Source organism: Symphodus melops (genome assembly GCF_947650265.1).
Source record: "Symphodus melops genome assembly, chromosome: 6".
Classification (NCBI taxonomy): Eukaryota; Metazoa; Chordata; class Actinopteri; order Labriformes; family Labridae; genus Symphodus; species Symphodus melops.
The window spans coordinates 9,589,414-9,606,099 of NC_136696.1; the positions used below are offsets into that span (position 1 = coordinate 9,589,414).

Consider the following 16,686-nt stretch of genomic DNA (forward strand, 5'->3'; position numbering starts at 1 on the left):
TCTTGTTTATTATTGTTTTCAAGTAACTCGTAAAGAAGATAACGTTTAAAAGGAACAACCATGAACCCTTGTTCATCTTTGAAGGGCTTATCTTTAAAAAAAAACAAACTTGAGGAACAAAAAGTAGCCTGGAGGGACTAGCCTTAGCTCTTAACGTCGATGAGAGGTTTTTAAGGGGCAAGTTTTGTCGAGAAGCTGTTTTTTAAGGTGGGCGTGATGCAATATGGTAGTTCTGCCATCAGAAACTAATGTTAGCTCGAACAAATGATTCATGGTAGACGGAGGACTTCTTGAATTATATACAAGCTCTGTGAATAGGAGCAGCAGAAATAAAAGCATGTCTGCACAATACAGCTCCCATGATGTTCATCGGTGGATCCAGGCTCAGCACTGATGTGTTGTAGTGTGTGGTGTTGGCTGTGGGGCTTTTAGTTTTCATATTCTGCAGTAAACCTCATCATGCTGTTGTCAGAGGAACATGAGGCTACTGCTAGTATAGAAAATAGTCATGTTTTAGTAAAGGCTCACTGCAAGATTCAACATACAGGCTAAGAGTGATGTTTGTATAAAACCTCCTACGAGTCCACCTTTGGAGACAAGTCTGCATATTGCAATCTTTTCATGACCATAACATACAGTGGCAATTTCTTCTTTATCCAGACAGTGGATCATGTCCTCATTGTTTGATAACCCTATTTGAATTTTAACTAGAGTCTTCATTGTCAGATGTCCAGGTCATGTACTACAGTATGCTTTTTAAGACATCCCATTCTGTTGAGTTCTGTGAAGAGATATGGAGGAAAGGTTTAAAAAGTATGATTGGATGCAAACTGGCCATAGAAGATTATTGTTTCTGTTGCATTTTTTAAGTTACCTGAAATGAAAACTAAACTATGTTGCATTATTTAAATAGCTTTTGAAAAAAAAAAAGTTTGTATAGATTTAAACGACTACAGTAACTTATTTTAAAAGCTCAGTGCTCAGCTCATTTTACTTCTTTAAAAACATCACGGAGAAAAATGCAAAACATTTTTTTTTTATGTTGAAAACATTTATGTTGACTTAAAGATGGATTTTCCATCTTAGTTTTGAAAAAAAAACAGATTTATTCTGTGGCTTCTTTATTCTATCTTTTCTCATTACAGTTGTAAATGTTGGACAAAGACACCATATTTACTCAAAAAAAGGCAAGCAGGACAAAAACATGGTCATTGGGTAAAAACTACTGCCTGCTCTGCTATCTGAGGGACTTATGATCAATTGTAACACCATTGCTTTTTCCATGTCAGAGTTACAGGGGTTAAGATTTGGAGAGATTGAACTATTTAAAAAAAAATCTATTTAACTAGGTTAATTAACACATTGAGATAAAGATTTCTTTCACAAGGATGACCTTGCCTCAAGGGCAGCACACCTCTTGATAAATAGTACATGATAAAGAAACAGTTTACTAACTAAAACTTAAGAGAAAACTACAATTGCAATGTGTTAATTTTAAGGTTTACAGATAAAGTGCAGAGGCGTGAACACATTGACATCTTTTCAATACAACATCAAATGTATAGGTTATATTTAAAGTTGACATTTCTAACCAGTAGCGGGTTTTGTTCTGCCAAAACTCGGCTGGCTTGAAGCCAGAGACAGACAACTCTCACAAGAAACAAGGAGCAGGCTTTGTGGAAATTAAGGACTATTGGATGATGGAAATGTCAAATGCCTGATCCAGACATGTTGTTAGTCATAATCAGAGCGCACCTTCAGCAGCTGTTTTTTTTTTTTTTACATGTGTCAGTATCTGTGTCCATCTGTGTGTAGGTGGTCTGCACTATTAGATCTCTGCAAAGGCTTGAACTGCTCACACATCAGCAACCCTTGAGCTAAAAAAAAAATCACTCCCACAATCATGTGTCAACCCCATTAACAGTCACCCTGCAGCATACAGCTGAGGGCTTTAGAAGACGAATGAATGTTCACAGGGTTGGGGATTTTTTTCTGGTGCTGCTTTGAGGTTCGCCTTCAATTGGTCCCATAAACATCAATTAAATCCTTCTCACTCTGTGGTATAGACGACTCACATGGTATTAGCATTTGAGCACAGAGGTTAATTTTATGTTTCCCTTTAGTGTCAAAGAGAAAGATAAGGAAAAAAGATGTAAAAAATAAAGAATCTATATGTCATGGTTGGTCTTGCTTCATCTGATTGCAAGAACCAGCAACAAATTCAGACTGGAGCAGCTGAGATTGTGTGGTGTTGCTCTAAAGGGCTACTGAATGTTTGTGGATGCAGTCTGCAGAAATGACATGTCATCAAGGCTGACCTGGGGCGGTAGAGAAACGACATCTACCAACAGATCCAGGAGTTTAGGCCCTTATGGTACATGAGGTGTAGTTGGCTGGTCTAAATGACCAAATGTTCCCACTGATCGTTTTCATGGGATAGAAAAAGTTTTAACCTTATTTTACTGCCTGGCTGGGGTGGTTGAACAGCAGCACGCTACATGCCTGGAGGAAACCAGTTTCATTTAAAATTGATGATCTTGAAACATTTATAGCCAGGCATTTTAGTGAGTGTTTGAGTGTGTGTGTGGGTGTGTTGGTGTGGGCTTCCTTTTGCCTTCTTTTCGATCATTGCATCAGAACGTCTGTTTTTAATTTTGTTTAATCAGCCAATGATGTGTTTTTTTTGTTGTTGTTTTTTTTACAGAGAATCAACAATACTCGAGAAAAAAAGAGAATCATATGTTCTCACATGCTCCGCATTCGAGCAGACAGTCATTAGCAGAACACATTTAGGTCAGTGAACGTCACTGAATACAAAAATGCTGGTCCCATCTGTCTCGTTGTATGCCTTTAAGAATTTCTTTCCCAGTTATTGTGCGAGTACATCTCTGTCAAATACAAGACAGGAAAAGATTATGTGCATGTTTCCATACAAGTATTGGTTGCTAAAAAAAAACACCACCCTGCCTTTTTTTAACATAAGTCTTTGAGATGAAACAAAGACATTGAACATTATTGGAGCAACACCTGCAAGCAAGCTCCAATAGACAACACAAGATGTGCAAATTTCTAGCTTTACGTGCATCATAATCAATAAACCCCTGAAAACACATTGTCCTGTGTGGTCTGTTTAAACTGCAATATTGTTTAGTGTCTCCTTTGGGTTCTGTCATTGCTAACTCTGCCCTGCATCAGCTCTGTGCTCTTTCTTTCAACCCACCCCTGCCCCAGCCTCCACCTATAGGCCCTGACTCGGGGTTTAAGATTCTATCTCATCACTCCTCAAATGTCTTCTTGTGAAACAAATACACAGGGAGTCATGAGGTCAGAACCTTGAAACCAAACAAACCAGGTTTTGCTGCTGCAGTAAACATTTCAAACCTTTATGAAATGCTTGTGACCTGGACCTCGGCGGGATATATTTAAACCTAAAAGTGATAAAGAAGAACACATTTAACTTTAAAGGCAGAATATGCAACATTTTACACATACATGTAGCAGATATTAAGTCTATCCTTTGTATGTCTCTCTGAATCATGACTGTCTACACTGAATGAGAAGTGTGAGTCCTGCCAGCTGTGTTGTTTACATGGATGTGACTGCCTTGCATATAAAGCTGCTTTAGTCAAACACGAGAGAAAAGAAGAATAACATTGTCTACTCTCTGCTCATTGGGATGTCACCTAAGAACAAGGTCATTCTGTATCAATTCATTTGCAATTTAAAGCTATGAGTTAGTGGTTGACAATGGACTTAGACTTTATTGTCATTCAAATTTGAACTTTACAGCACAGTTAAGAACGCAATTTTATTGCATTAGCTCATTGTAGTGCAGGATAAAAGAGCAGCATCAAGTATTTACATAAGGAATGTTGTATTTACAAAAGAAGGTGCAGATACTATCAAACGAGCCATGTGTGAAATTACTGTACAGATAAAAATATTGCACGTTTATTGATGTATGTTGTATTGTCTTTATAAACCAGAGATGTAATCCGGTTTTGGGGGTTGGAGGAGGAATTGAGGGGATTATTTTGTTGTGTTCAAGAGTCTTATGGCCTGAGGGAAGAAGCTGTTACAGAACCTGGAGGTTCTGTTCTGCTACGGAGGTTGCGGAACCTCTTTCCAGAGTCCAGCAGTGAAAACACTCCTTGGTGGGAGGGGTCTTTACTGATTTTCTGAGCCCTGGTCAGATAGCGACTTTTTGTGATCTCCCGGATATGAGGAAGATGAGTCCTGATTTTTTTTCCACCGCCCTCACCACTCTCTGCAGGAGCCTGCTAACACAACAATGGTCACAGACAATATCAGCTTGAGCCAAGAACAATGTTGTCCACCGCACTTAATGGTGCTTAATTATGTTGTGTTCTGATTGGTAATGCATGTGTGCCACTGGAGGGTGGAGAGTTTGTTTTGGTTTATTGCTGGTACTCAAGTGTGACATCTATACTGAATCAAAAAGTAGCACCTTCTTTCTTCTATCTTCAAACAAACAAGCAGAAGTTAGACTTCGTAAACATGACAGGTAACACTATAGTCATCCACAGGGGTGACTTAACACTGTCCCTCTCTCTTGGTGTTTCGCGGCGGCAGAGCATGGTGGATGGATGGATGAATGGATGGTCTCACTACATCCGTCAGTGTGTGAATGGGTGTGAATTGGTAGCAGTTACCTGATGTGAGAAAGCTCTTTGAGTGGTCAGAAGACTAGAAAAGTGCTATAAAAACGTAACCATTTACTGATCCTCATTGAGTAAATAAGGGGTGTGACTTCTGATATCAGCTTTATCAGCAACTATGACCGAGCAGAAGCTATGCTGATTTGTCTTTCTTTAGGGTGCTGCTAAGGACAGGATTACTAAAAACATTGTTCATGTTCTGTTGGCGATATTTCCTTGAATATAATTAAAGCAAATATTAATGTGAAGCAATAAAAAACAGACACAATTTAATAGTAGGTGGAAGTAATGGGGGTCAACTTGCATATAGCATCTGCTGAAAAGCACTCAATAAAAGAGGTTGTGGGCATGGTAAGCTCAAAAAGCAGATATGTGATAACTTATGGAGGTTGTAAGAGTGACTGGTTCATAGAAGTGAGGTGGAATTGTGGCAGATGTAGGACTTCAGTAAGCTGCAAATGATGCATACCTGTGAAGACCTGCACATTCACATTCACATATTAAACAAGCACACCTTTCTTCTTAATATTTCATTATTAAGGCAGCTGAGGGGTAGAGCTGTTCATCCACTAATCAAATCTTCACCATACCAGTCCAAATGTCCTTGGGAAAAATACTGAACCCCAAATAAATCCTGAAGGCACAGCTATCTGTGTGTATGAGGTTGCATGTGGTGTAAAGCCTTTTGAGTGGTTGTAAGACAAGAAAAGTGCTGCTTAAGTGCAGCCCATAATACATTTAAAATGCTGTTTATTACCTCGAGTACCTTCTCTGACTGCAGACTACATCAGCTCTAGCTTGGGCTGTTCTTATATAGACAGTGACATTGTCATAAATCGGCCGGGTGCCTTAAGAAAACAATTACAAGTAATTTGATTTGGTATAATGTGTTCATGTTCCCTGTGAATAAACCCGAGCGTCCTCCAGGTTGGCATTTGGAGGAAAAAGAAATGTGCTGAAACCTGCAGATACCTGCTGACTGTTGATTAGGAAAGAGACTGATATAGCTCAGTCATGAGGCAGAGATGGACTGATGGCCAATAGTCTGTCCAGATTCTCATTTCCTGCTGGGCAGCTATCAAACAAAACCACCTGTGGTTGAGTCGTGCTCATCACTGTTCAGCTGCCAATCAGATCTAAACCACTGCTGAGTCATATCAGATTTCATTTATCCTCCCTTTGCCTTTGTTCGTTATTGTTTATTGTATTTGTAATATAGATGTGCTAAAATGTAAAAAAAAACAACAACATTAAAGGTGGCATGCATAAGCCTAACAAATCACATTTCTTTGATTTAACACTCCTTTTTTGTGTTAACAATTTGCACGTTACTGATTTGCTGTTCTGTTTTTATTACCTATTATTTTATACTATCTTCTCAAAATTTCAAATGGCAAACTCACCAACTATTTTTCAGTCCGCATGAATCTTACAATAAAAAATAATAATAATCATGCTGATTTTGGTTTACAATTAAAAAATACCCTCGCCACTGCTGGTACTGCCACCCATGGACTGCACCCCCAGTCTAGAGCAAAACTTTGAGCAAGTCTGAAGTTTTTATTCTTACTAGATGAAGGAGTGATCTACTCAGGGGGGACTCAATACATTTAAAGGGACACACAAATACATACATTAAGATCTTGGTATCATTGTGATTGATGAGACACAATCAAAGTTGGCCACCAAAGTAAAACGTCTATGCACAAGGCTGGTTCATTAGCAAGTGGATAAGCTAGTTAACCAGTGTTACCAACATAATTAGATACGTGTGTTGGTCTTTGTGTTGTTTATTTTAAAGACAGAGTTTCTGAAATGACTTGTTCACTTTTACATTAAGAGAGTGGATGGCGAACAACATGAGTCGGGCATAACTCTCATCACGCTATGGCCCATAGTCTTCTTTGTACAAAGAGCCAAAAACAATCCTGACAGATGGGCACTGACAATGAGAAACACTAAAATGGCTAAGAAAATGACAGATTGCTGATAAATGCTTATTGGTTCTTAAAAAAAGTAACTGGAGTTTAAAATTCTTGGGTGCCGAGCCTTGTTTTGTTTATTGACTAGTCCAGTTTGGTGATTGGAGATCTTGGCCTTTAAAGTCTTGTGTGTAATGTCTAAAGACAATTCTGAGTACTGTCTTTTTTTGTTGTTGTTGTTTTTGTTACGTATGTGTTTCTGTCGACATTTAGAGCAATCAGTTGAATCCACCGAAGCTGTCAGTCCAATCTCTGCACTATTGTTCATTTAGCTGAGTCTCAGCAGAGTGAGAACAGCATGCTGTTAACTTGGAATGGAAGAAAAATGACACGAAGAAGTCAGCTGCCCCCTTAAAACAAAACAAGCTATTATGAACAAAGATCAAGACGACATTTTGATAGAAATTCTTCATTTGGTTGTATGTCAATTAAAAACAGTGATATGCCAGAACAAATAAAAAAAGTAGAAATAAGCCAACCAGGAGACCACATGTTGCCGGTAAATATGTTAAAATAGGTAGATAAAATAGATAGACAGACATAAATAATCTGTATTTCTATGATGTTCTTTGATAAGAGAGACATGCTTGTGCATGTCAGTTTTTATTTTTGCAATGGCGTTTTCTGAAAGAGTTAGCATCCTTATCCAGTACAATCATTTTCTGTACAATTCTGTTTGCTCAAATGCCAGACACAGAAGCATTTATTTTTTGTTTGCAGTGCTGCCTGAGACATTGTTTTATAGCAGCAGTGTGGGGAAAAGAAAGGGGACACATGGAGCATGAAGGCCTGGCCTCGCTGATGATCACCTTTTGTCCCTTTTCAAAGCAGTTCAGACGAGACACCACTTCGGTTTGGACTGAACTACAAAGAGAAAAAGAGGCTGAACGAATGCTGAACTATTCATCATGGATTCAGATTATATTTGTTTTATTACAGGATGCAGCTTTTTGGCTCTTAATCGCAATGTGATTAGGGTCAGAAATGAACACATACATCTTTTTTAATTCTATTGAGCCTTGCTTATTTTTCTGCTACTGTAGCATCGTGCTGTAAAAAATGTGATTGAAGAAACTAATCAATTTACAACCCTACTTATACATCAGGAATCAGGGAAAAAAAAGGCTGATCTTAACTTCCCTTTATCAAAAGTTTGGTCAGCAAAATGTCTTCATTATCCAGCCAACAGTCCAAAAACCATTATTTCACTGAAAAAGCAGCAACTTCTCCCGTAAGATGCTAGAATCAGGAAGTTTTACATTTCTCAAAATATGTTGCCTTGAGCACCACTCTTTTCTGTTTCCTTTCTTAGTGTATCATGACTGTTTTTAATTTAAAACAATTGTTTTAAATTAAAAACTGTGATGACAGTCCAATGATGACAGACAGACTCTCTTTAAACACTGTCTATTTCCACACTGTCATTAATGACGAGAAAGTTCTGGCTGAACAATACTTATTGTTTTTTAGGTGATAATTAAAACAATAACACACACACATAAAAGTGAAGAGTGAGAAAAGCCAACTGTAGCACAACACATATCAATGTGAGACATTTTGTGAGATAGATGCTATACAAATAAAGATTGATTGGTTGACATTTTCTTCTTTCACAGTGGACACTCACTGATTTCTTTTCTGATTTCAGTGATAATTGAAGACAAGACCTGGGGACTCCAGCAGCAAAACCCTCAAAACCAAGACCAGGATCTGAGTCTGACACAAATTAATATACAGAGAGGTTCCATCCTGAGTAACTTGAGGCAGATTTTCTCATCCTTAAACAAGGCTAGACTGGACAGGACAGTCAATCTAAAATGCTGGATGTTGACACTTTTTTAAACTATTTACTGTAAAAGCCAAAGGCACTTGAGGATCAAAATTCAAACACCCGACTATACACACCTATAAGTCCACCTGTTTAAATAAGCTATTAGGCTAGCAGGCCTTATTAGCCAAGATGGCGGACCCCTACCAAAACAACGTATACCACCAAGGAGGGGGCGACCGCTATGGGACTTACGGAGAAGGCGGCGGCCAAGATGGATACGGTTACCAAGCAGACTACCCTCCACAGGAAGAAGATGCAGCCAGCGATGCCACTGAAGGACATGATGAAGAAGATCAGATGTACGAGGGAGAATATCAGGGGATCCCACATCCGGACGAGGTTAAGGCTGCACAGAGAGCTGCACGGTGAGACACAACAAAGACATACACATCGAACAAAGAAATCCAGAACTCATGTATGGAACCAGTCTTATATGTATCACCCTAAAATCCGTGATAACTGACCTCCGTTTTGTATGTCCAGATTGAAGGGGATTTTTGAAACTTTAAGCACTTTGACGATGAAATTAAATGATATAAAGACCCTGAAAAATGTCTTGCCTAAATATGCTGACATATGCTGAAATCAATGATTATATTATTGAAAAAACAATTAGATTATCATCTGGTTCAAGGGTTTGTAATCCCTTGTAGTGACAAGCTAGGACTAAACCTTTCAGTTAGAGGTGTCGACTCATTTACACTCCTGTCCATCTTGAAATTCCTCTTTTGGTCTAACAGGACTAAGAGTCACACAGCTGGCACTGCGGCCTCTGACCTTGCGGAGTTATCTGAACAGTATGAGGACATCATGGAGGACTGTGGACACGGGAGGTTCCAGTGGACGCTCTTCATCGTGCTGGGCCTTGCTCTGATGGCTGACGGCGTCGAATGTTTTGTGGTTGCCTTCGTTCTACCGTCTGCAGAGAAAGATCTGTGTCTGTCCAATGGAGAGAAAGGAATGTTGGGTAAGGGCTTTAAAGATTTATTGTTGCCTGCGGATAGTTTGTGAAGAGGGATTTGTGTTTTGTGCTGCTGTCAGCAGATCAGATCAGAACTTGTGTATTTGATGTGTTGATTCTCAGTGGTTAGCCTAAAGCTGCCTCAACACACAAAGTTAACTCTACTTTCTTCTGAGGATTTGACAAAGACACACATCGAGTCGATGCTTCAGACCACACATAATCACTTCATCCAGGAATTATGTGACCTACATTAAGCAGAGAACGTGATTCAACAATCAAAACTCAAAACAGCGTTGAAGTTAGTGAGTATAAAATCAAGATAAAACATCCAGACATGTCTGTAGAAGGAATCACATTTATTTCATGCATTTCTCTCTAAGAAAAAAAACAAACATTCTGTCATATTGAAGGGCTGGGTTGCATAGGCTGTAAAAAATATTCACATGCCTCATAAAGTTCACATTATATTTAAAGAACAGCGTATTCACCAAATAAGTGCACGTATATCTTGATTGGTATAGATGTAATGTGTTATGAATTAGTGCTGTGACATTCCATACAGAGCAGGACTAACATGTGCAACTACGTTAAGATTAGTGTAGAAGAAGAAATGGTGGGGTGCTATCTGGGTACAAAGAGAAGTGCATGGATTACAGGGGTTATGTTAAGTCTCTTGATTAAACACAGGTTTATTTTGAAAGAAAAATCGGACCAATCAGATTGTCAACTCTCATTTCTTGACAAGGGATAGCATGGATGTTTTGGGTTGTACAAAGTCAATAGTAAGTGTATTAGCCAATTTGTTTTAGCATGACTTCAGAGCAACACACTTTGATATCAGAAGCCTGCATCTATGGGGTCACAAGGTTTTATAGTTATATTCTGAATTTTGGAGCAGCAGATGTTGAAATATTATTTAGCTGACATAGCAGTGGATCGTTATTCTTACTCTTTTTATCCTCTTGACAACTGACACATATGGCGTCGTTATATAAGTAAGCTTGTGTCGACCATGGGTTTTGTTGTAATTCAATTAAAACAATTGTGCAAGACAAAACTTACTTTGGAGACAAGTTTCTACTCTGGTCTGCTGATTTAGTTTGGGAAACTAAATCAAAGATGGTTTATAAAACAGCAGCATTCAGAACGTCAGGAAACTCAGGCTTAAGAGTGACGCAGTCTGCAATCATGTGTGAGCTGCTCACAACCCTCAACACAGTCTCAGCAGATGGCTGTTCAACATGAGTCAGGAGGTATGTGCCTCTCACAGACAGTTTTTCCTTGCCTTTGCTCAAAGTTGGTAAGTGCTCATGATGGAATAATGTTGGCTCTTTGTAAATAACATAACAAAAAGTAAGGTCCAGACCTGCTCTTTTTGTTGAGTGTCTTGAGATAACGTTTGTTATGATTTAGCCTCATATAAATAAATATGGACTGATTAATGGCTGTGCGCTGATTTAAAGGTGCTAATATTTAAATATCTCAAAGACAACTATTAACTTTGTCTCACATGTTAGTGAATCTTTCCACGGCAGATTGATCACATCATCTTCAAAACCCATCAGCAGCCTGTCTTGATTCATGCTTGGTCACTGATAAGTTCTACACGATTAATTAGCTTGGATATAAATAGCCCTCTCATTATAATAAGAAAATATATACAACAAACTGTGTGAAATGATCCAGTTTTTAATGTAAATGTTTTTTTATGGCATTGAAAATAATTATGAGTCATAAACATTGCTTTTCCTTCAGTCTTCCCAAGCCCCAGGTGTTAAATCTGGACCGCCCCCCTCCCTCTGAGCACAGGATTCTCCTGCATCATGTCCTGCATGAGTTCCCCTCAGTTTTCTTTGTACACTCGTGCCTGAAGTGACCCAGCTCAGCTCATATTACATCATTAAGTCTGCTGGGGACGCAGTGCTGATAGACCTGATGTTAGGGCTCACTTTCACTCTGCTTTAATGCAATGATTTCTTGCGAATGTTGCACAAATGGAAGGAGCTACCTTTAAATTAAGGAGAGCAGAAAAATAAGGTTAAAGCCACTTAGGATTACTGGGACTATTCAGCAGAACAAAGTTTTTAAAGGAATAAAGTTCCAGAAGAAAATGACCTTTTTCAGAACTGATTCATATTGCGACAGATTTTATTCGGAAATAAATAAAATGATTTTCCAGATTTACTGAAGTCCCTGTGGACTGCCTATTGCAGTTATCTCCACATTCGTTTCCCAACAAATTTACTCCAAACAACATAACTGTCTCGCCCAAAGTAAGAGTAACAGGATAAAGTCATATCATGTTTTTACTAGCGTGTGAACAATTGTAAGCTTGTGTGACAAAAGTTCATGCCCTGATGATCTTTAAACCCCCTGTGAGCAAAGCGTTACTTCTGAAAAATCCATGGTTTTTTAACACCAGTATGTGGACCTAGTCCATCTACAAACCCCCCAATTATAAGAGATTCCATCCTATATGTCTTTTAACTGTGCTACTTTTCAGTAAATGTGTGCTAAAATAGGCTGTTTTGAGGTTTGTGTGGACATCACACCCCCAGGTGGTTGACACTCGCACAGCTAAGCCTTTTCACTGTAAATAATTAATGGTAAACAGATGAGCTTGTATAGCTTTTCTAGTCTTCTGACTACTCCAAGTGCTTTTATAATGCAGGTCACACATACACATTCACACACTGATGGTAACGGCTGCAATGTACAGTGACCATGAGAAGTACTTAATCCAATACAGACACATGTATATGCTGCCGGCAAAGCAGCAAGAGCAAATAAGGGTTAAGTGTCTTGCCCAAGGACACATCGGACATGCAGCTGCTGGAGATCGAATCCTCAACTTTCCGCTAGAAAGTCGACAGACTTTGTACTTGTCCTCAGTTTTGTGGTACCCTGATTGTCCTCACCTGTCTCGTTAGTCTCACCTGCGTCTGATTACCCCCATGTCTATTTAGTCTCTATGTTTTCCTCAGTCTCTTCTTGGTTCATTCTGTCACGGACAGAGGTAGAAAACAGGGAAGGAGGACCCAATTGCAGCAAACAAAACAAAAGATTTATTTAAATAAAAGGCAAAACAAAACTTTCTCAAAATAAATCCAAAACGTCTCGAAAACCGAGTGGAGCAAAAACAAAGTAAATCCAAAGAAGCAGGGAAACAAATGACGGGCTCAGAACAGGCATGACAAACATACAAACGACAAAGTAAAACCTGACACTGAAAAGACTAAAACTAAAACAAGGCATTACAAAATAAAACAGGAAACACTTCAAACAAGACTAAGAAACACCAAACTAAGAACCTGAAAACACAAGTAACAGGAAACACGCCCACAGACAACACAGAAGGACACAGGGAAGCACGCCAAAGACCAAAGCAACCACACCAGGAATCACCTACACACAACACGAGGGAGAGAACAAAAACCAAACCATGACACTCTGAGACTTTTTTTAAACTGGTTGAAAAGGAGAATAATATGTGTCATTGTAAAGGAAACAGTTTAACTGGTGATAATGAAGATGAAATGATCAATACGAAAATGATCTTTGTCTGTAAATGAGTAAAAGTGATTATGAATGTTTTTTTATAAACAAATATGTTGTTAATTCATGCAGGGCTTTATGTATAGCATTCATGTTTACAAGAACAAATCCATGGAGTGGTTAAATCAATGATAACAAAACATAAATATCAAAATAGTTTCAGTGTCACTGGAAACAAAAAGGTTTTTATAAAACATTGTACTGACATTTGGCTGGTCAGTTTAGAGCATGTTTTCTCAGTTTCACTGTGTGTGTGGTTTAGCTTTGGTATACTGTAGCAAGGGGAGCAGCTTCAGTCACCTGGGGCTTCACGTCACTGAGGATCTGATATGAAACAGCACAAACAGATCCTTTTCATGTTCAGGGCTGCACATTTAAAACCGATCTTTAGAAGTTCTGTATCTCTTTTGTTCCTCTCCTGCCTCACACCTCCTCAGCTCTCCCACCTGTCCTCGCTTTAGTCCAGAGCTGCGTTTCCAACAACACAGTTTTTTTCTTTGTTTGTGCTCTGACTCAGCAGACAGAGTTAGAGTGATCAATTCTCTGCATCCTGACCTTGGAAAGAGCTGAACAGCATTTCATTGAACAAACATTTAAAATGATACTAAACATAGCGACCCCAATGGGCCAAAGGATGAAGACGCTAAAACTGTAGCATAATGGAAATGTACATGTGCGTTTCTGTTTAAATGAAGTGTGCTCTGTTAATCATTCAGATTTCAAATCTGAGAGTCAGTATGAATGTCGCACAGTCAGCTCTCCCCTGTTGCATGGCCATCTGCCTATTGGATTGTAATAGTGCCAGCATCCCAGTCTCTGGCAGCAGTTAAGGTTACACATGGCGGAGGCAGAAACACAATGCTTACCAAGGTCTTAAAATTTCTTGGCCGTAACAAAGATGAACACAGTGTACTGTCATGAGCTTAGAAAAGTTGACCTAATGTGAAAAGAAAACAAATGGCAGGTGTTTGTGCACACTGTGCTCTCACAAACTTGGTTTAATTGAAAATCCTGTTTCTGTTTCCCTTATTGGGTTGAGTTTCTAAAAGGAGCAGAACAGCGTTTTGCGAAGGACGACTGTTGTCATGCCAGAAATGTTGTTTCATTCTCACTTTCAGTCAACCTAAACGCTGGAGCTGAGACGGGTTTTAAGCTTCCTGACAAATAAGTCGGGTCATCTATGTGGCTTTTTTTTTTTTTTTTTTTTATTACCACTAATTCTACATAAAATCAAAGCAGACAAATTAATAAAATATCCCCCGCTGCTCAGCGTAGGCCGATTGAATTTGTGCTGTGAATAACTCTTTTTTTGTTTTTTAAATGGGGTGTGTATGAGACTTGTAGTGCTACAGTAGGCAGCCTCAAGTGGACACTTTATGACCTTTGTATCAATCTACACTCTTATTAAAAAAGCTAATGCATCCAAAGTGCTGCTAATTAATGGCATTAATAAATAAAAAGGTTATATGGTTCTGAGAGCCAGAATGTTTTCAAAGATTTAGAAAAAAAAAAAAAGGGCAGCCCATTCTTATGAATATTTCATCAGTGACAGATGTGAGCCCAACTTTGTTTCTCTTTCTCCCTCTGCAGGTCTGATGGTCTTCCTCAGCATGATGGTGGGAGCCTTCTTGTGGGGTGGTCTGGCAGACAAATTGGGCCGTCGGCGCTGTTTGATTGTGGCGTTGGCCATAAACTGTGTCTTTGCCTTCCTGTCCTCATTTGCTCAGGGTTACGGCTTCTTCCTCTTCTTCAGACTGCTGTCTGGCATCGGGTAAAGCTCGAAGAACACACACTCTGTACCTTTAGTGAGAGGACGGAGGATTTTAAATGCAACACATAGTGAATTATTTTATTTTTATGAAATAAATCATATCTTTAGGACATTGAACTCACTTTTTGTCAGTGAATCGATGAATGAAAGTACTCCCTACATTGCCAGTGATTTGATTTCAAAACATTGCAATATTTTTGTTCTTATTTACATGTTATGCTAAGACATGTATACATGTATACAAAGGATCACGTAGTCCTGAATATTTTTTATGCACTAAAACTATTTATTTTAAACCTGAATAACAATCCAACATGCAGGAGTAATTCAACTGTCGTGATTTCATGGGACTGGAGTTCTGTTTAACTGTCATTAAGAGACATCAATGTGCAACATTTCCATTGATGACATTTTTCTTATGCAGCAGCTCCAAAGACTTTATATGTCCCATATCGTACTTCAGCCTTTAATGCAGCTTTTTGAACATGGAGATCATCCAACAAATCAAACTCCGCATAACCAGAGTGTGGATAGTGTTACATCGCAGTGATACAGCAAAGTGTTTCTCAGAATAACTGTGGTCCCTTGGGAGCCTCGCTGACTCAGAAACGAGGTCACATGCCGAGCACAGCACAGTGGAAGCGATATAGTTTGCAGCAAAACACTGCTCGCCTCATAGGTGGATAATTAAGCTTACACAATTTCTTATTACACCTCTGCCTCCATGTAAAAAAATATAAGTGCTTTATTGTTAAATACGGGTGCTTTATTATGTGTTCTACCAAAATTTACTCCACAAAGTTTTAACGTCAGAGAGGAACAAAATACAAATTAAATTAGTAATATTCTGTTATTTTTTAAAACTGTACGCGACTGTTATTTGTTTGTTTGATGGTTTATATGGCTAAAATGTATAACTAGTTTCTGACCTGCTCATGTAGAGCCAGCAGCCTTGAAATGCATTGTATATGCATAATGCATAATCTTTCAAGAAAACAGTGCCGCCTTCAAAGAAAATCCACTCCACAGTGCTTTTGCCACCGACAGGTTAAATAGGTTATTGTAAGAGTTACAATAAGCAGTAACTTTTTTTAATAGTCATCAGCTAGAATTAGCTTCTGGAATAAATTCCCATAATTGTAATTTTACCTTACGTAACACAGGAGCTGCTTTTCTATCACTGATTTAAACAGGTTTTTATTTAATGGTGTAGGTTATCAGATAGGACAGCTGAATAGAGTCAGGAAATGTTGGGAGGAGATAGTGAGGGATTACATGCAGCTAAGGGTCATGGTGGAGATTATTCTCCACATGTGGGGCGTGCAACACGACCACTAAGCTATCTGCACCCCACCAAAGTCAACTATTGAGTGTAACTAAAAACTGCAGCAAAAACTGCTGTACAGTTATTTGTTTGTCAATGGAGTTTGGTGACTCAAAGAACGACTCAAATAACTTTCTTTCTCTTAAAAAAACAAAGTATATATTTGGGTATATCAGGATTATCTGGTAGCCAATTAATTTAAGGGGAGTTACTTTGATTTGGAGCATTTTCCACAAAGAATGATTTTGCTGCTATCATGGCTTTTACGACCTCCAGATGAAACAACTACCAGTTAACAAACAGCCAGAGCACTTCCCAAACTTTAAGTAATCAGTTCTGCCCTTAAAAACAGGTATGTTAATTTTCTCACAATTAATGTTTTATAAGAATTTGGTTGAGAATGTCTTTGGGCCCTGACAGAAATGAATAACTCATGTGCTCTGAAAAAGAAATCTGTTGCAGTTGTAATCCTGTAAAAACTTCGACCAATATCTGCCATGAGGTACCAATCTGATCAACTCTTTACTCTCGCCTCCTTGTCTCCCTGCTCATTCTCTACCACTTGCGTTCAAGAGCCCAC

At 38.7% G+C, this 16,686-nt stretch overlaps 1 protein-coding gene across 2 annotated transcripts in view; it reads left to right on the plus strand.

Annotated features, from left to right (window-relative positions):
- LOC306824885 (synaptic vesicle glycoprotein 2B-like) overlaps positions 1 to 16,686 on the plus strand; it is a 47,173-nt gene that overhangs the window by 18,151 nt on the left and 12,336 nt on the right. For both annotated transcript variants that reach the window (XM_079345291.1, XM_079345290.1), the window contains exons 2-4: positions 8,310 to 8,857; positions 9,233 to 9,459; positions 14,602 to 14,782. In XM_079345291.1, coding sequence (XP_079201417.1) covers positions 8,622 to 8,857; positions 9,233 to 9,459; positions 14,602 to 14,782 — 644 coding nt within the window. In that variant the 5' untranslated portion in view covers positions 8,310 to 8,621. The remainder of the gene's footprint in view (positions 1 to 8,309; positions 8,858 to 9,232; positions 9,460 to 14,601; positions 14,783 to 16,686) is intronic.